A 19,689-nucleotide genomic window follows, 5' to 3' on the forward strand; every position below is an offset into this window, starting at 1 on the left:
CATTCTCCTTTTGGGCATGTCCATGAGACAACCCTTGAGAGGAGCAGTAACCATAACAAGATCCCTCCACAGCAACCACAGGGCTAAGAAAAAAGGTCACTGCAAAGCACCTTCTTAACTGCATGATGCAGATGCCTTAACTCCTGCAGTGATTTCTGAGACAGGTTCAAATATGTGAACTTAATATTGATGACTATCACAGAAGGAATGAAAATGTAGCTGAGATGGCATGGCTGGTTCTCCTGGGAGGGAGGATTATTATTACAAATGTCTTTCAGTGGAATAAAGATGTGAGAATTTTTGCCAAAGCTTGTGGACTATTTCTGAAAGCACCTTTATCCTGTGGTGACCTAATAACCCTAATAATCCATATTTACATCCCACTTGGAAAAAAAACACATCCCATTAATGCACAAATATGCTGGTATATGCATAGAATCTTTCTTGAAGGATATATTAGAAATGGGAGGAGGCTTAATTAGGATAAGAAACTTTTTTTTTAACATTTATGTATTTATTTTTGAGAGAGAGAGAGAGAGAGAGAGAAAGAGAGAGAAAGTGATTGGGGGAGGGGCAGAGAGACAGGGAGACAGAGAATCCCAAGCAGGCTCTGTGCTGTTAGCACACAGCAGGATGCGGGGCTCAATTCCACGAAACGTGACATTACGACCATGAGCCAGAATCAAGAGTCGGGTGCTAAACCGACTGATCCACCCAGGTGCCACAGAAACTTACTTTCAGTACATAGCCTTTTGTTGTTGTTGTTATGTTCCAGTAATAGTTTATTTACAAAAACAGGAGGCAGGTCGCAGTTAGCTGACCCCTAATCTACTGCCATCTTGACTTCCCATTCTTCTATACTATTTGTGTTTTGCCTATCTGCATGTATAATCAATTCAAATCATAACAACATTTACTATTTTGTTGCTATCGTTAAGAAAACTAGAAAAAGATGAGATCGGGCTGATTGGCTTTACTTCCTGCGTGGATGTAATGGTAAATAACTCCTGCTCCATTGTGGGGCTAACAAACCTCTTAGTGGCAATCAGAATGGAATGGTGACTGTGGGGAAGGGCAAGAGCTTCATGAATATTTTATGAGGATAAAATGTGATAAAATGCAAATATGAAAGCTCCTTAGAAAGAGTGAGGGCTATTATTTTGTTGTTTAAATTCTCAGTGCTCCTTTAGATTTATTCCCTTTGGTTTCTCAAACTCTTGAATTTTGTAACATAGGTATTATTGGGACAGTTTACATCTGAGATAGGACTCTAAATTTTATAGCTGAGACACATACAGCAAAGTAAGGTTTGCTCAGAGAGGTTAAGTCACTTGCATTGAGTCTTACAGCCACATAATAACAGAAGACAACCTGGTATTGCAATCCTTATCAGTAGTTACAGAGAAGCTCAAAGGCTGCTGCTGGGGTGCCAGTGAGTGCCTGGAGGTCACAGAGCCAGACAGGCAAGGTTCCCAGAGTTGAGGACTAACCTGCAAGATCATAGAGTTCGGTGTCAGAGGCGCTGGCCAAAGCTTCTTCTAGTTCTGGGTCAAGGGTCACTTTTTCTTCTTTACGAGTTTCTACGGGCTTTTCTTTGGGGATGAAGACTCTCCCTTTAAATCAGAAGAAAAACAATAAACATTGTGTGTTGCTGACCAGGGTAGGGTAAAAGGACTGACCAGACAATGCAGCTCTGGCCACTAAAAGTTGCATGCCCAATTGGGATTCCTTAATTGCTGGGATGGCAGTAGCATTAATCCACTATCAGAGGGAAGGAATGTCAGAGGAGGAATCCTGTGTTTTGCAACACAAAGATGTGAGGAGACAACAGTCTTTAAACAGACAAGGAAATGGTAGTTTTTACCTCTCTACCATTGATCGCCACCATTGCCCTTAGACCTGAACAAGAGAGGTCCTGCCACAGGCCCCACACTTTAGAGGGCCCCACTCTGGTCTTCCTCTCCTGCAATCTCCCTCCTCCCCATATCGAGGAAGGAGTCATGGGGTCAAAGGGACATTACCATCCAGAATCCAGGCCACCTGCTAGACCATGCTCCATGCATCTAGAACCCTGGAATTCTCTGCCCAAAGACACCTAAACCTGCTTCCAAGGCCTGCATGAATCCCTTCCCCGTGTCACTCTAGGCCAAGAGGAGGCTATTTGTGGGTGAGTATAGATGAAGCTTGGGTATGTAGGCTGGGTGTCAAATATGTGTGCTGAAGCCCAGCAGTGTAAGACAGACTCATATGCTTGCATGAAACTTTTAGAAGTCCAAGAATCCTGGCTTTCTAGGTGTATTTGTAGGAGTGTGTGTGTGTGTGTGTGTGTGTGTGTGTGTGTGTGTGTATTATTTATTTATTTAGTTTGAGAGAGAGAAAGAGAGCATACATGAACAGGGGAGGGGAAGACACAGGGAGAGAGAAAATCCAAGCAGGCTCTGCGCTATCAGCATAGAGCCTGACACAGGGCTCAATCCCATGAACTATGAGATCGCGACCTGAACTGAAATCAGTAGTCAGATGCTTAACTAACTGAGCCACCCGGTGACCCAAACATATATATTTTTTTAAGTTTGTTTATTTTAGAGAGAGAGAAAGAGCATGAAAACAGGCAAGGGCAGAGAGAGAGGGAGAAAGAGAATCCCAAACAGGCTCTCCACTGTCAGCGCGGAGCCCAATCTCATGAACTGTGAGATCATAACCTGTGCTGAAATCAAGAGCTGGATGCCTAACCAACTGAAAGACCCAGGTACCCCACAGTATAAAACATATTTTAATAGTTTGTTAGCTTTTTTTCAAAAAAATTTTTAACGTTTATGTATTATTGAGAGACAGACAGAGCTTGAGCATGGGAAGGGCAGAGACAGAGACACAGAATCTGAAGCAGGCTCCAGGCTCTGAGCTGTCAGCACAGAACCTGATGTGGAGCTCGAACTCACAAACTGCAAAATCATGACCTGAGCTGAAGTCAGACACTTAATTAACTGAGCCACCCAGGCGCCCCAACAGTTGGTTAGCTTTTAAATATAAAAAATGGCACATGGACTTCTATTTGTGTTCTTGCTTTGGACCTTGCAAATTGGAGGTTCCTGAGGGACAAACTGGTGCTCTTCCAGAATTTTTCCCCCTAGACTGATATTGTTGACTACTATGTTGATGCTGTATCTAGGGTCACTTGGACTAGTGTAGTGACCTGGGGACACAGCCACCTCTCTAGAACATACCAAAGGAAGTCAGATTTAAAGGGAGAAATCAGGGTTGACATTTTTAGAATTATGGTGGTCTGTGAACAGCAAGGTACTCTGTGCTTCCCATATGCACATACTCTGCCAGCAACTCCTGCTTCATTCTGTCAGCCAGATTCCATTTACTTTGACCCTGACTTACTTCTGAATATGTCGATAACTATGCCCTACCTCACCAGCCTCAACCTCTGGACTGATGATCACATCAGTGGGAGAATCGCATGTTACCTGCTCCTAACACTTAGCCAGGTCAACGCACCCACATCCCACATGGGCAATGACTCATAAAGGGAAACCCAGGACATTCCAGATCTGCCATAGCAATACTCCAGACCTACTTGCACTTTTTTCCAATTCCTTCCAGCTTTTGATTTGTGGTTTCTTTTTTGGAGCTGCTCTTACTTCTTGGCATGATCTTTGACATTGTTCTCCTCCATTTTGATCTTTGGAGTTCCCTAAAGACACACCCTTCAATTGCCCTCTCCTCTGTCCCGTTGGGTAGAACAGACAGCTGGCTCCAGCTTCAGCCAATGGGGACCAACACTGTTTCTAGGTCTCCATGGCTAGCCACTCTTCCCTACTCCCATTGGAAAGGTAAAGGTCAAACCCAAAGTCAGTAACTCTCCTTCATGAATCCTCTCCAAGAGATGTCCCTGGTTGCAGGGGCTACAGACTTCCTGATAGTTTACCAGATCTTCAAATGCTTGCATATGTTAACAGGGACTAGGTAGAGCTGGGCACCCTAGAGAGACACCACTGCTTGTGGTCAATCTGGGGTCAAGGTCTCTATCATTGACCATCAACCTGCTTCCTGCCTCAGCATCACATAAACTGCCACATTTCCCAGAAAGAAGGAAAATACACTGGAGAATGATGAAAAATACAAGGAAAATGACTAGAAGATAGAAAATGAAAAAGAAAATAACCAATCAATAACATCTCAGATGCTAGGGTTCATCCCAGACTTATTTTTCATAGTGTCTGCAGCCCAAAGCATTTTCCTTGCGGCTCAGATGATCTTGATTCCAGAGTCAAATAGGCTTCTACATTTCTCCTTCCTGGTAGTTTTTAGGATTACCCAAAACACCAGGTACACAGGTCGCCCCCAGTTGTCAAAATTTAGGACAACTGCTGGTGCATATCCATTTTTAGGGTGGGGCAATCACACATCATGTTCTAAGTGAATAAAACCATCACAGAAAGTTAAATGTGGCCCAGGAACCTCAGGGCCCAGGGCACACGGTATTCAGAACTGAAGTTGTACAGCCCCTCTTCTGAGGCTTTCATGATTGCCTCCCACCGCTCCCAGTTGGTTAGCTGGGACCAGGTCATCTGCTGGTCCTTCCAGGGGCGCTGCAGACTCTGCTCTGATCCCTCCGCTCTGTTTGGAAAACTTGCTCTCTGCTCATTTTGTCCAACTGTGTTGCTTCTCAACCTTCTCCTAAGCACTATGCAATTTGTGTGCCCCTTCTGTATTACCATTTACTACTCAGACTGCTCCTGGACTCCTAACTCCCATGTGAAACATCTGGAAATTAATCTGGATTGAGAGATACTTTACCATTGCTGCTCCCCCAGACCTGTACTCTGAGAAGAAGCAACCACAACTTTCCTCTTATTATTCTGTCACTATCCTAATATTGGATGTTAATTGGGATTTTATTGAAGATTTGACATTGTAATTGTTCTTTCACAATGAAATCGATCCAACAGCAGTTACACTGCCTTAGAAACAGCTCCATATTTCTATGGTATTCCTTAGTTATTTGCCCAATTTGTCACTGTCCAACTTCACTTTCTTAGTAAATTGACATTATCAGTGGTGCCTGATGCATCAAATGTGCACAATTCAGAGGACTGCCAGATGTTGCTCTGACTCATGCCAACTGAGGAGCTATGCTCCTGCCCCCCAGGACCCCGAACAGCAGCTCTGAGGTGGCATTCATTCGAACCCCTGTTTATCAAGTGCCTCCCCAGTGCCAGTTTCTATGCTGGGATGCAAGAGAGACACAGTCTCACTGTAGGGATCTCTTGTGGGATCTCAATGTGGGAAGCACACAAACCCAAAGTAAATAGACAAAATGATGAACAACACTGAGATAGTGCCGTGAAAGCAATAAATGAGTGTCATGGCAGAAAGAAGGGAAGGTCAGGGAAAGCCCAAGGACCTGACATTTAAGCTGAGATGTTTAGAATGTGAGAAATGGGAATGTGGGTCAGAAGGAAGGGGCCATGAGAAGACCCTGGGATGGGAAAGGAACTTGGCAGATTTGGGGAAATGAAGTCTTGGCTAAGACGTAGCAATAGAAGGGGAAATGAGATTAGAGAGGTGGGCAAGGTGAGCTCTCCCAGGGCTCTGAGGACCACAGTAAGGATTTGAGACTTGAAGCAGGGGAGTGACATGATCTGATTTGCATTTTAAAAAGACTGTAGTTGCCATGAGGTTACCAATGATTCCATTAGTATCCTTGGGCCCAAGTCACTGTCTGCAGCTGTGGAAACTGCACAGGCTATTGGGACCCATTTTTCCTCCAAACGGGAGCCCAGGGTTAAGAGCTAAGGAGGATGGGTTTTCCTTGTCTTGGAGAAACATCCCTTTGCTCCTCAGAGCCTCACCAGGACGATCACAATGCTTTTCTCACTAGACCACAAGCTCCTGGAGGGCAAGGTAGGGTCTTATTCACTGTGGCCCCAGCACCTGGTGTCTGGTAAATCCTGGCTGAGGGAATGGTTGACTGCACTGGTCTCTAACGGTAGCATCTCAGGTTAGGGGTCTGGTGCCACCACTATCCTAGACATGGAGTAGAAAGGCCTTGAAGGGACGTCTGCAGCTGGTCAAGCACTGGGCTAAGAGAAACACACTAATGCCTATAAACCTTTGAGGCACGACACTACCTCATACTGACAAAGCTTTTTCTTTGGGGTTCAAGATATTTTTCATAGAACTAACTTGAGTACCATCACACTCTAAGTATTCATTTATTTAGCCTATATATTCTGCCGTATTTTTTTTGCTGAGTAAACATCATTTTTTTGGAGGAGTTTTAGGTTCACAGAGCACAGTACAGAGAGTTCCAATATACTCCTTGTCCCACACTTACAAACCCTCCCCCATCGACATCCTGCAGCAGAGTGGTACGTTTGTTATAACTGAAGAACCTACATTGACATCATTGTCACCCAAAGTCCGTACATTACATTAGGGTTCGCTCATGGCGGTGCACATTCTACAGGATTGGACAAATATACACTGACATATCTCTACCAGCCATGATTCTTTTAATAAAGAATCCAGTTCTTGGGCTTCCTTCCCACTTCCAGATCAGTTCCCTTGCTGGACCCCCTGTGACAAGGTATCCGGAGTCCCTTTGTCCCAGGATGTGGTACCTGTGGTCCTTACCTTTCTTTTCTCCAGTAAAGGGCACAAAGTCTTCCCTGTCTTTCTGTTCCAAAGCCTCCTTCTCCAGGTACATAAGGAGGTGCTCACGATCAAATGGGCCAGTGGCTGCTTTCTGTGTCTGGTCTTTCTGTCGCAATCCAGCTGGTAGCAGGGCGCTCTGATGACACAGAGGTGTGAGCAGGAAGGAAGGTGTTTGCCCTACTGATGCTCTGTTACCCGCCCCCCACCCCAGCCCTGCTGATACTGGGGAGGCAGGGCACCTGTGCAGAGACGTATACATGAACTGAGGACCGAGGTCTCTGGCATGTCTCTGAGGCCCTACTTGCTCTAACATCCTGTGCTGAGAGGAAGGCTCCCAGTGAGTGCAGGCAGAACATAAACGGCTCGAGCAGCCTCTGAGTCTTCTGTAGCTGCTTTCTAGAATGTGGTGGCAAAAGTCCAGCCACCCTTTGTGGCCTCCTTCCTCACAGATCACACTTAGGTTTGGCCAGCTCTGTACCCAATGTGCTCCTAGGCAGGCATATGGAGACTAATGAGGAGCCAACATGGCTATCCTCTCCTATCTCTAGCCTCTCTCCTAGGAAAACATCCAAGCACATGAGCAAATAGGGTAGATGTTGATACTTGCTTGATGAAGCTTAGGGATTCCTTAAGTTTCAAAACTAAAAAAAAATTTTTAAGTAAATAAAATATCCAATGTCTGGCCTATCAAAATATCATATAAATAATTTTTAGCGACATTTTTATTTGTAGTGAAAACCACTATTTTGGATGCCTCTGATTCTAAGTTTAAGATAACACTATCAGGGCTGAAGAAAGTGTTTGCTAAACAAACACTGTAACAAGCTACTTAGCATTTTAAGAGCTGATAAAAATATTAGAAGCTCCACTTAAATTTACATGATATTGTTGTTATAATAACTCAAATCTATCCATTGCTGTAAGATCACCAAAGGTTTCAAGTTATTTATGCAGTTTTTACAAATAAGATATAAAACAGATCTGTATTTGGGGGTAAAGACTTGGTTTAAATACCACCTCTGGTGTTTACTAATATGGGATCTTATATCAATTACCTCTCCTAGTTTGTCCCCCTCATATATGAAATGGGAATAAAATTTTTTAATTTTTTTAATTTTTAATTTTTTAAATTTTATTTGAGAGAGAGAGAAAGCATGCACAAGTGGGGAAGGGGCAAAGGGAGGGGCAGGGGGCAGAGAATGAGAAAGAGAGAGAGAGAGAGAGAGAGAATATTCCAAGCAGGCTCCACACTCAGCATGGAGCCTGACACAGGGCTTGATCCCATGACCGTGGGATCATGACCTGAGCCGAAATCAAGTCAGACACTCAATTGACTGAGCCACCCAGGCGCTCCTGAATGGGAATAATATAATTTACTTCAATGGCTTCTGTGCCCAGTAGACTGTATGACCTCACAATAGAACTTGGGTAAGATTTGTTCCCTTTCCCTCTTTCTTTTCTTCCTCCCTAAGTCAGACTGTTCCTTTCTTAAGAAATGGAAAATATTTTTTACTATTTACATTAAATTGGTTTTTGAGAAATACATTTGCCGTATTATACAGATGTGGCTACTGAGGTTCTTTATGAATTTGTCAGAGTGAATCACCCAGAACCAATCAGGGGAAGAACCCAGAATTTGCATTTGGAGCTAAGGGATCTCTCTACCATTGTTTAATGACCAAGCCACACCATTTATCTCATACTATCATGACCCACGCTGCTTCAGTTCCAGGTCACTAACCTTGGGATCTAGGTCATCAAGAACATTTTCCAACTGTTTCAGTTCCTCTTCTGAGAGTTTGCCAAGAAGCTCATCTTCATCAATGTTCTTGTATTTCTCCAGCTCTTTTTGAAAAGGGAGTGCCATGGTTTCTTATATGCCCTTCTCATGGGTCATGAACATTTAAACAGACCAGCTTCCCAGGACTTCAGAATACTACAAATAAGAAAGAGACACTGTTATTTTATTTCACGAACTGGACTTATTGACAGGAGACAGGGCTCTGCTATCTGCCAACGGAGTCTTTATTGGACGAATAATTCAAAGAAAAGGTAATATCACCTCCCTCCGCAGAGCAACCACACAGCTTACAAAGGGTTTTCATATGCATTCTTTCACTTATTTAGATCTTTCCAAGCGGTCCAGAAAGGAATCCTGGACAGATATTAATATCCCATTTTACAGATGAAGATTCTGAGGCAAAGGTGGCTAAGTGCCTTGCTCGAGGCTCCAGAGCTGGCATGTGCCAGGCGTCCTGGTTCCCAGTGGAGTAGAGAGCCTTTCTACCACACTACTCTGCCTCCTCCAGCTTTCCATAGAAAACAGTGAAAAACAATGCACGAATTGTAAAGCCGTTGTAAGAAGCATACTTGTGTCTTTTCAGGGAGAGAGTGATGTGAGGAATACAAAATGGGGCTCATTCAGGAAAGAGTCTGGAATGTCCGTGTGAGAAAGCATTGTTCATTAACTCCCTGCAATTCATCTAAGTAAGATTCTAAAATCCTGACTACATACTCTCTCCGTGTTTCTCTTTTCTTCTTCCCTCATCTTCTGTTCTCTTTCTAGTCCCATAGTCCCATTTCCTTTTTTTTTTTTTAAGTAGGCTTCACTTCCAGTGCAGAGCCCAACATGGGCTTGAACCCACAACCCTGAGATCAAGAACTAAGCTGAAATCAAGAGTCTGATGCTTAACTGACTGAGCCACCCAGCAGCCCCTAGTCCCATTTCCTTTTTGTTTCCTTAGTCATGCTCCCTATCTCGTTATACCTCTAGTCCATTCTCCTTCCAACCCACTCTTTTATACCACCTCACTCCTAAACTTTCACTCAAAATGAAATTTTTACTCAATCCCGTCTTTCCTGCAGAGGATTTTTCATCTCTCCTCTAGAAAGATAATATTGCATTTAGGAAATAGCAAGGTGCTTACTTAGCTGATTGTGTTTCTCCTTAGGCAGTATTAACCTCAATCAGATCTTTCAAGGCAATTAATATTTGCTGTATGCCTACCATTTGTCAGGCACGGGTCTAGACAGCAGCAACACAAAGATAAACAAGATGTGATCCTTCCTTCAAGAAGATCACAGCTCAGTGAGACACCCGCATAGAGATAACACCACTTGATAAGTGTTATAACAGAAGGATTAAATAGGTTTAAAAACACAAGAGGGAGGCACCTGGGTGGCTTAGTCGGTTGAACATCCGACTTTGGTTCAGGTCATGATCTTGCAGCTCGTGAGTTCGAGCCCCATGTTGGGCTCTGTAATGCCAGCACAGAGCCCAGAGCCTGCTTTGGATTCTGTGTCTCCATCTCTCTCTGCTCCTCCCCTGCTCACTCTCTCTTTCTCTTTCTCTCAAAAATAAATAAACATTAAAAAAAAAATTAAAAACACAAGAGAAAATAATCATCAGGTAAGAGAAGTGGAGAGTTGAGGGGAAACTGTGTAAAAGGTGTTGCATTTGAGCCCTGAAGAAAAAGACCATAGATGGGTGTGGGTGGGGAAGGATTATTCCAGAGAAAAGAGCAGCATAAACAAAGGCACAGAGATAAGAAGGTAGGTGGTATGTTGGTAAAGGGTTGATGTGCTATGGGGAGAGGAAGGAAATAAAGGCAAGACAGGGACACTTGGGCAGGGCCTTCCCTACGAGTCTTGCCAAGGACGTTGGGCTTTATTCTGTCGGAGATGGGGAGCCACCACACATTTTTATTTTTATTATTTATTATTTTTTTTTATTTAAAAAATGTTTATATTTGAGAGAGAGAGAGAACATGAGGGGGTAGGGGCAGAAGGAGAGGGGGTGAGAGAATACCAAGCAGGCTCTGCACTGTCAGCACGGTGCACTCAGGGCTCAAACTCACGGACCATGAAATCATAACCTGAGCCAAAATCAAGAGTTGGATGCTCAACTGACTGAGCCACCCAGGCACCCCTCCACCACAAATTTTTAAAGTAAAGGAATGATCTGACAAGTGCTGTTTTTTTATAGAAAGTAATTCAAAAGGTAAGAATGAAGAATGGGTTGGCATGGGAAGAGACTGGGTGAAAGTGAGCCACTAAAGGGCTATTAGAATGTTGCTCCCTTCTCTTATTAATTCAACTGCTCACCACATTCAAGTTCGTGGTTTTCTACTTGGGTGTCTTTTCCATATACAACATAACTCTCTCATTAGCCAGATTTTTTTTTTTTTTTTTTTTTTTTTTGAGAGAAAGAGAGAGAGAGCATGGGAGAGCACAGGCACTGTGCCAGTAGGGGCAGAGGGAGAGGGAGAGAGACAGAATCTTAAGCGGGTTCCACGACCAATGCAGAGACCAATGTGGGGCTTGATCTCATGACTCTGAAATTAAGAGTCAGACACTTAACCGACTGAGCCACCCAGACGTCCCTAGCCAGACTTCTTTTAAGCTTCCATTGCTATAGTCCAGTGAAACAAACAAACAAAACCCTCCTGCAAAAACTATCCCACTGAAATCAGAGAACAATTGGATCATATGCACTTTGTTCTGGTCTCTGCAACCGCTTATTTATCATGTGACACTGGGCATAGATCTAAATCTGCCAGGGCCTTAACCATCAAATGAACTGGTTGAACAATCCTACTTAAAGTTACACAGTTTTCCACATTTAACATTCTGAAATTGAGATGTGTTTTACAATGGATGATCCTACGATTACTGTTGGCCCAGCAGCAGTCAAGATGTACTTGACATTGCCTACGAATGCATAAATATCAAAAGCACCAGCTTCAAAACTAGAAGAATGGGTGTCAGGGATTTGGAAAAAAAAATCCGCAGGGCTTTAAAAAATAGTGCACCACTCTTTTTAAACCTAATGGAGAAGGAGTGAGAGAGGTGGTGACTCAGGTATGTTTAGCAACCCTCCCAAAGGAAGGCCCAGGTTAAGCTAGCTCTACATAATTACAGAGCAGGGTTAAGGGCCCAGCATTAATGCCTTTTAGTTCTTTTATAGGTTTTTAAAAAAATTACCACTCTTTTTTTTTTTAAGTTTATTTATCCATCCTGAGAGAATGCATAAGTGGGGGAGGGGCAGAGAGTGAGGGGAAGAAAGAGAGAATCTCAAGCAGGTTCCACACTGACAGCTGCTCAGAGCCCAATGTGGGGATCGAACTCACAAACCGTGAGGTCATGACCTGAGCCGCAGTAGGCTGCTTAGCCGCCTGAGCGCCCGGAAACAATTACTACTCTAAATGGCACAGAGGAGATACTGTGTGGAAAAAAACCAGACATTAATGGCTGAATCAAAAAGTGGCCCAAAGGTTGAACTCTAAAGGTGAAGAACTTTTAAGAATGCTAACCAATTCGTTTCACTTGCACTTTCCCTTTTTATGCCCAGGGTGATCTATAACTTAAAAAATGTATTCATAGAAGCTTTATTTCAAACCAAAAGCTGTAAATAAACTGAATGATCATTCGTAGGTCAATGCATAAACAAATCGTGGTATATCTACATAATGGAATCTATCAGAAGTAAAAAGGAATGAACTACTGAAACACACTAGAACGTGGAGGAACATCAAAATAATTATGCTGAATGAAAGAAGCCAGACCCAAAAGAACGCATATGGTATGACTCCACTTACTAAAATGCTAGAGAGTGTAAACTAATCTATATGACAGAAAAGTAAATTAATAGCTGCTTGGGAATGGAAGAGAGAGAGGGAGCAAGGGGCAGAGGGGAGGATCCGGAAGGGGTATGAGGAAAATTTTGAGCTATACATATGTTTGTTCACTACCTTGATTGTGGTGATGGTTTCACAGGTGCGTGCATGTTAAAACTTAGCAAACTGCACACTTTAAATATATGCAATTTTAAAAGATAAATATATGCAATTTGTTATATGTAAATTAAAAGATGTCAAAAAAGTCTATGTGTAAGTCTAAAGCTGCTCTTTCAATAAAGTCAAAATTATACTTTTAAGAAAATGCATCATATTTTAATTGACAGCATTTTTTCCTTAGTGGTACACAAAATATTGATGTTTTACAGTCAGTGGTATTGTAGAGCTGATAAGATTCTATTTGTTTCTATTCCAGGATTCTACAACTATCCTCCCAATTTCACATCTTCCTGTGAAACTGACTTGCTCTCCTGATTTTCTAGATCATACAATTAATCTATCAGTCATTCACATTAAAAACTTGGACCACCCTCAGATTCTTCCCCGCCTTTTTTTTAATGTTTATTTACGAGAGAGAGAGAGAGAGAGAGAGAGAGAGAGAGAGAGAGAGAGGCAGAGAGAGGGGGAGACACAGAATCTGAAGCAGGCTCCAGGTTCTGAGCTATCAGCACAGAGCCCAACACAGGGCTCAAACTCACAAACCATGAGATCATGACCAGAGCCAAAGTCAGACACTTAACTGACTGAGCCACCCAGGCGCCTGTCTCCCCTTCTTTTCATGTCCACTTGGTTAGCATCTCCTGTAGACTCTTACTGCAACAGAACTTTTCACACCACGCCTTCCTGTCACTCTTGTTTTGGACCTTTGTCCTTTGGGCCTGGATTACTCTAATCACATCTTGAAAGGTTTCTGTTCTTCCTTCTAAGCCACCAGTGCACCACAATCAGATCATCTTTCTTCACACTGCTAACAAGCCACTTCTCTGGGCAAGGACTTAACAATGGCCCCCTCTTGTCTACAGAATGAAAATTCAGACAGTCTAGCATCCAAAGCTCCCATAATTTGGCTTCAATATGCACTTTCTGTTTTCTGTCTTCATTACTTTCTCCAGGGAGTTACTCTACTCCAGCCAAAAAGGCTTATTCGCTCTCTGTGATAGGCAGAATAATGACACCCTACAGATGTCCAGATGCTAATCCTCAGGACCAAGAATATGTTACTTTACATGGCAAAAGGGACCATGTGGGTTAAATCAAGGATCTTAAAATAGGGAGATTATCCTGGATTATCTGGGTGAGCCCAATGTAATCACAGGGGCTCTTAAAAGATGGAAAAGGAAAGCAGAAGAGCCAGAGAAGACATGATGATAGAAGCAGAGGGTCAGGGTGATGCTGGCTTTGAAGAGAGAGGAAGGGGGTGAAAGCCAAGAAATGTGACTGCCCTCTAGGAGCTGGGAAAGGCAAGGAAATGGATTATTTTCTAGAGCTTTCAGAAGAGAGTGCAGACCTGCTGACACCTTGATGTTAGCCCAGCGAAACCTGTTTTGGATTTCCAACCTCCAAAACTGTAACATACTAAATTCTTGTTGTTTTAAGCCACTGACTTTGTGACAGTAGCAATAGGAACCTAATACACTTTCTTACCCATACATTTCCATTTTTCAAGATAATTGTTTGAGTATCTTGTTTGCCCCTCCACATCCACTCCCCACCTTGCTCTGTCCCCAGGAATCTAATGTATTTACTGCATGAATGGGCTCTCTTGCTCTCTGGTTTATGTTTGGCCAACAGGAGGCTCTACAAAGAAACCAGAGAGCAGGGAACAAGGAGGTTGGTCCAGAAGGTCCTTTCTATACACAGCTGCTCTCCCATCTAGCTGACTTCAGGCCTGGGGGTGGTGAAGGGTCCCTGTTGTGACTAGTGCCAGATTTCTGTCTTACTGAATTCCCTAAACCCGCTCTGCGTCTTTGTAAATAGCCTCTTTATTAAAACTTCTTCAAACTTTTCAGTTTGAGTGTGTCCTCTGTTTCTTGTTGAAACCTTGGCTGATACAGTAATATTCCTTGGAATGCCCTGCTCTATGCTCATGGCCTATCCATGTGCTCTGCTTTTGAGACCTGGCTCAAATCCCAGCTCTGCAGGACCACAGAATGTCAGAGCCGACTGAAGCCTTAAAGAGCATCCAGTCCAGCAACATAGATGGTTTTTCCCCTACTTCCCTGGTCACTCCGTCTTGGTCTCTTTTGGCAATTCCTTTTCCTCCATCTTAACTACTGGCATATTCAGGTCCTGTTTTAGAACTTCTCTCCTACGAATCTCCCTGAGGGAACTCAACACCTCCAAAGTTTTAACTATAATCCATATCTTAAAGACCCCCAAATCCATATATTTGTCCTAGACTTTCTTCCTGAGGCCTAGGTCCAAATATTTCCAACTGCCAAGCCAACATCTTTCCTTGGCTGTCTCAAGCACCTCTGAGTACTCTCATCATTTTTCCTACCAAACAGCTTCTCCTCCTCTAGAATTTCCAGTTGGTGCCAAGAAACTAGGGAGCCATCTTTGACACGTTCTTTTTCTTGTCTTCTCCTCACCCATCCATCACCAAACCCTGTCCTTACCTGAACATGTTAGAATCCACCTATTTCACCTCTCTGTCCTGCCACATCCAGTCTTAACCCTTTGATCCTTTCTCCATACAAATGATCTTTTTTAAAAACTCTGCCTTATTGCTTAAAATTCTCCAATGGCTTCCCATTGCCTTGTGGATAAGGATCAAATTCAGAGTCTGGCCTCTGTCATCCTCATCAGCCTCATCCTGCACTGCACTCCCCATCCCTTCCTGGCTCCAGCCTCCTGGACCACCTCCAATTCCTGGATCATGCCTTATGTTGCTCCCTCTGCTCAGAGCACTAGTTACCCCACCCCACTCTCAGTTAAATGCTGTCTTGTTCATCTTCTCACCTCATGCAAGCTTCAATTTCTCCGGAAGGCCTTGTTCAGACACCAAGACAAGGTCGGGGTCACTCCCCTCTCCCATGGCATACACCCTTGATCACAGCTCTCCTTGACTTCATTACCACTGCTTGTTTTACCTCTGCCTTCCTTGCTAATCTCTGTGAGGGTGGGAACTATACCAGTTTTGTTCAGTGTTATAATCCTGGCTCTCAACACAAGTCTTGACCCAGAGTAGGCATCCAACAAATGCAAATGAAGGAAGTGAGCTCAGAGAGGTGAAGTGACCCACTGGTCCAGAGTTCATTCCACTACATGCCTCTACTCTGTGCCATGGAACTTTCTGAGACCACCTAAGACCACAGGAATCACTCCTCTTCCTAAATTCACACTATGTCACCAATTTGGTATCCATCCCTTGCTCTCTATCTTTTCATGTTTGTCACATATATGGTTTTCTCTCCAACTCTTACCACAAACTCCCAGAGGACAGGGACAACATCATAATTCTTTATATTCTTACGCTTCTCAAGCTCAGGTTTGTATATTCATTTAACAAATAAGTACTGAACGCTCACCTTTTTCAGATACCGCTGGGACAAGAGCACTGAACAAAACAAATGATATCCTGTGCTCCAACCAAGCTCACAGTTTGGCAGGGCAAGAGACGTTAATTAATTAGCTACAGTAACGTGTTAATAAATAGAATGGTACCCTTAAAACAAACCGCATACACTGCATTTAATGAAGGGGTGTCAAAGCCAGAAGAGAGAAAAAATAGTGCATCCTCCTGGAGTACAACTTTGACTGAAAGATCTGGGGGAAAGCTAGTTACTATCATTTAATAAAACACATAGGTATACTGCGGAGAAGAATGCAGCATTCACAGAATTGTAAAAGGCAAGTTGCAGATCTCTGGCTCATGATTGGCTGGCCTGCTTCAGCTCCGTCCTGGGCCCCACAAAGGCTCACATCTGGTCACTCCTCCCGTTGGCGATGCCACAGTGGAAAGTGTGCAAAGCACTGCTTCAGCCTCCCCTCCGGCACAGCGTCTGTCCCATGGCAAGCACTCAACGTGCAACAAGATACAAATGTACATGCTGGAATGAAGCGAGTGCCAAGCAAGGCTTCCCAGAGTCCAGGTGGGCACGCACACCAAGTCAGTTAGGAGAACAGAAAACGGAGGAAGGACTAGAGCTGAAGGACAAATGACCTGGGTCTTCCAATCACTCTTCTATTACCCAAAGACACAAGCCCTGGGGAGGAAAACAAGGAGTGTGGCTTTCTTTGCTTCTTTGTCCACTACCTTATTTGTACAACAGCGGTATGAGAGGAAAAGCAGATACCACACCAAGCGCCCAGCCTCTGGCCCTGCCTACACACAAAGACTTGGAGCCAAAGCCAAAACAAGCAGTCCGATTTATGAAACCCCGTCCAAACCAAAGGCGAATTTTTACAAAAGACTACGCAAAAAAATACTCTTAAAAACACAGTGAAAAGTTTTTAAATGGGCAAAACTGTGCCGTTAAGTTACTTTGGAGTATACATCTCTAGGAAGGCTCATAGAAAGGACAGACACCGCACTGGGAGAGGAGGGGGCCAGGGAGGGGGCTGGAGAAGGGGGACTCAGGCTTCAACTATACTGGTGATGATTTATTCCCAAGTAGGGGTGGGGAAGTGAGAAGTTGCTATTCTTTATTATAAATCTTCAATATTTCATAATAGTTTAAAAATAACCAGTGAACCAACATGCACAAGGGTCAAATCTACACTTTCTGATAGTAAATTAGAACAAAATCGGCCTATCAATGTATCTTCCAACAAGACATGCGTTATTCCTATATATTTAATTCCTTTCTAGCTGTAGGCAAATGCAAAAATGTGTACAAAACACATAGTCTGTGGGCACCTGGGTGGCTCAGTCAGTTAAGTGTCCGACTTCAGCTTGGGTCATAATCTCACAGTTTGTGGGTTGACGCCCCTCGTCTGGGCTCTGTGCTGACAGCTTAGAGCTTGGAGCCTGCTTCGGATTCTGTGTCTCCCTCTCTCTGCCCCTTGCCCACTCACGCTCTATCTCTGTCTCTCTCTCAAAAATAAATAAACATTTTTTTTTAAAAAAAGCAATAACCACATAGCTTGTGTTTTAAAATCTAGCTATTTGAAGATGGCCCAGTCATGTCTATTTCTCTTTTCCTTCTTTTTCTTTCTTTCTTTTCTTTCTTTCTTAACAAGCAAATGGCTCCTGTCATATTCTGGGAAATACTTTCAGAGGATGAAGGACAGAGAATGCGGTAGGATGCGGAGGAATTTCAGGCAAAAACTAGACAAGGCAATTGAAGGGAACAAGCTGAAAGGGGAATGAGAAACAGATCTCACCAGACTGAAGACTTTGTCTCTGAGACTACATGTTAACTTCCCAAACTTATCACACAAAATTTCCCATAGCTCAAATTGTGCTTGAAAACAGTCTCCTTTTAAGACCATGTGCCTACCGGTGAGCTACCCCCCTCCAGGTTCATAAGACTTAAAGCAAGGGCCTTGGAGTCAACCAGCCCTGGGTGTGATGGCTACAGGTCTGTGTGCAAGAGAAGCTTTTCCAAGCCTCTGTTCTTTCCTTTGCAAGACAGGCAAAGAATAGTACTTATTTCAGAAGGTGGAGGTGACGCTTAATAGGATAATGTGCGTAGCAGGCACGGTGCCTAGCACACGCAAGCCCTCAGTCAAAGCCATTTCATTTTTGCCCTTGGTCTGGGAATAGTCTTTTATTTGGGGTATTTGTTCCCTCTGTTATCCTTGTCAGGATCTGTTAAATACAGAGAGGCAGCAGCTTCTAAGAGTTCCAGGTCAGCGTTGCCAGGTGTAGCAAGCCACCATGTATAGCCTGGCCAAAGAAGGAGATAGGTTTCCACATGGGCAGACAGCAGCCAAGAAGCTTCCTGGCTGGGGCAGAAGCTCTTTAACATGGAAGTTTTAGACTCTCTGCCACACTGCTACCTGGTTTGTAATTCTCTTGGCCGGTCCTGCTTCCTGCTGCTGCCTTATCCCTTTGGCCCGATTCTGTTTTCTAAGGAGTTTCTATTTCCTGACTTCTTGCACTGCACTTGGGTATATGTGCCTTTTTAGTTTTTAACTGCCTATTGGTTCTGGCCATATTCCCTTGCCTTGCCTTCAGGAATTAATGGCTTCTCACTTCCTGACTGACACTATGGGTTCTCTACTTTCTGTCTTTTGATTCACATGCCCTCCCAGCTTCTGCCTGCTTAGGTAGTCTTTGACCTATTTTGTCTCTTACTCTGGCATCTGTATTCCAGCTAGGTTTTGATCAATGTTTTGTTATGACTTATAGGTACTATGTGCACCTCGACTCGTGACTGCTTATCAATATGATATGCAAAATACTTAGCAAATGGTATGGAATGAGCACTGCCCAGTCAGAATGGTTGTCAGTTCTAAATATCAGGGATGGCTGTCCCTGTACATAATGGCTGAACAGCAGCCCAGCTTACTAGCCGCCTTCAACTGCCCTGATGAGAGGCCTCTCTGGGCTGGTGCCTCATATTTGCTCCCTACTCAACTCCAGCCTTGGCACGGCTGGCCTTGTACCCTGTTTCATGAGCTCCTATTACCCACCGTCCTAGAGCTGACCTTCTCATTAGCACTCTACCCAGCTTTCAATAGGGGAAACCTGGCAACCTACTTAAAGAGATGGGGTAGCCTTGAGGCCAGAACAGAAGGGCAAAACATAAACGTACAAGTATGTATATTCCAGGTATAGCAAAAGTATCTTTGCAGCAAAAGGCTCTGTATAAAATTGTGCTGTCTCTTAAGAGTTCATTCTGTTTTCCTGCATGGACGACAGGAAGTCTCTTCTGCACATGCCTTCTATGAGCCTCTTTGAACCACTCACTTATGGTCTATAAGAAACAATTTGGTTGTATGCAATTTACTAATAAAGAGAATGAGAGGAAACCCTCTCATTTGACAGAACAACTTCTGTTCTATCAAAAGGCTGGATCTGTTCTTTCCTCAACACTCCCCTAACTCAAAATAAAAACAACCCCTGGAACTTCCTTCTATACGGACACAAATCTTGAATGTAGAGAGGAAAGAACGGTGCTTTCAGGATGGTTCTTGAGTAGGGCTAGCATTTCAAAGGTTTGGGAATTATCAATACTTTGAGGTTGGAGTTAGGGGATGTAGTATCATCAGAATACATGATTGATAGAAGCCAAGAAAAGCCAAAAAAGGGGACTTCCCCTGAGCCTACTCACACCTCCAACAGGATTTTAATCTCGGAAACTCAAAGCCACGGATTCACTGCGGCTAGGTATCACTAACCGCACAGTTCTCCACAATCCTTTCTCTTTATTGACTTTCTAATTTTATTAATCTCTCCCACTGTTTTAATTTAAAAAGTTCAAACTTACAGAAAGTA

The 19,689-nt window shown here is 43.5% G+C and overlaps 1 protein-coding gene across 5 annotated transcripts in view; it reads right to left on the bottom strand.

Moving 5' to 3' along the window:
• TMOD2 (tropomodulin 2) overlaps positions 1-19,689 on the bottom strand; it is a 72,702-nt gene that overhangs the window by 31,385 nt on the left and 21,628 nt on the right. For all 5 annotated transcript variants that reach the window (XM_053224016.1, XM_053224015.1, XM_027067251.2 and 2 more), the window contains 3 exons: positions 8,408-8,602; positions 6,646-6,802; positions 1,491-1,613 (listed from right to left, as the gene is read on the bottom strand). In XM_053224016.1, the coding sequence (XP_053079991.1) occupies positions 1,491-1,613; positions 6,646-6,802; positions 8,408-8,533 (406 nt within the window). In that variant the 5' untranslated portion in view covers positions 8,534-8,602. The remainder of the gene's footprint in view (positions 1-1,490; positions 1,614-6,645; positions 6,803-8,407; positions 8,603-19,689) is intronic.

Source organism: Acinonyx jubatus, chromosome B3 (assembly GCF_027475565.1).
Source record: "Acinonyx jubatus isolate Ajub_Pintada_27869175 chromosome B3, VMU_Ajub_asm_v1.0, whole genome shotgun sequence".
In the NCBI taxonomy this organism is placed as follows: Eukaryota; Metazoa; Chordata; class Mammalia; order Carnivora; family Felidae; genus Acinonyx; species Acinonyx jubatus.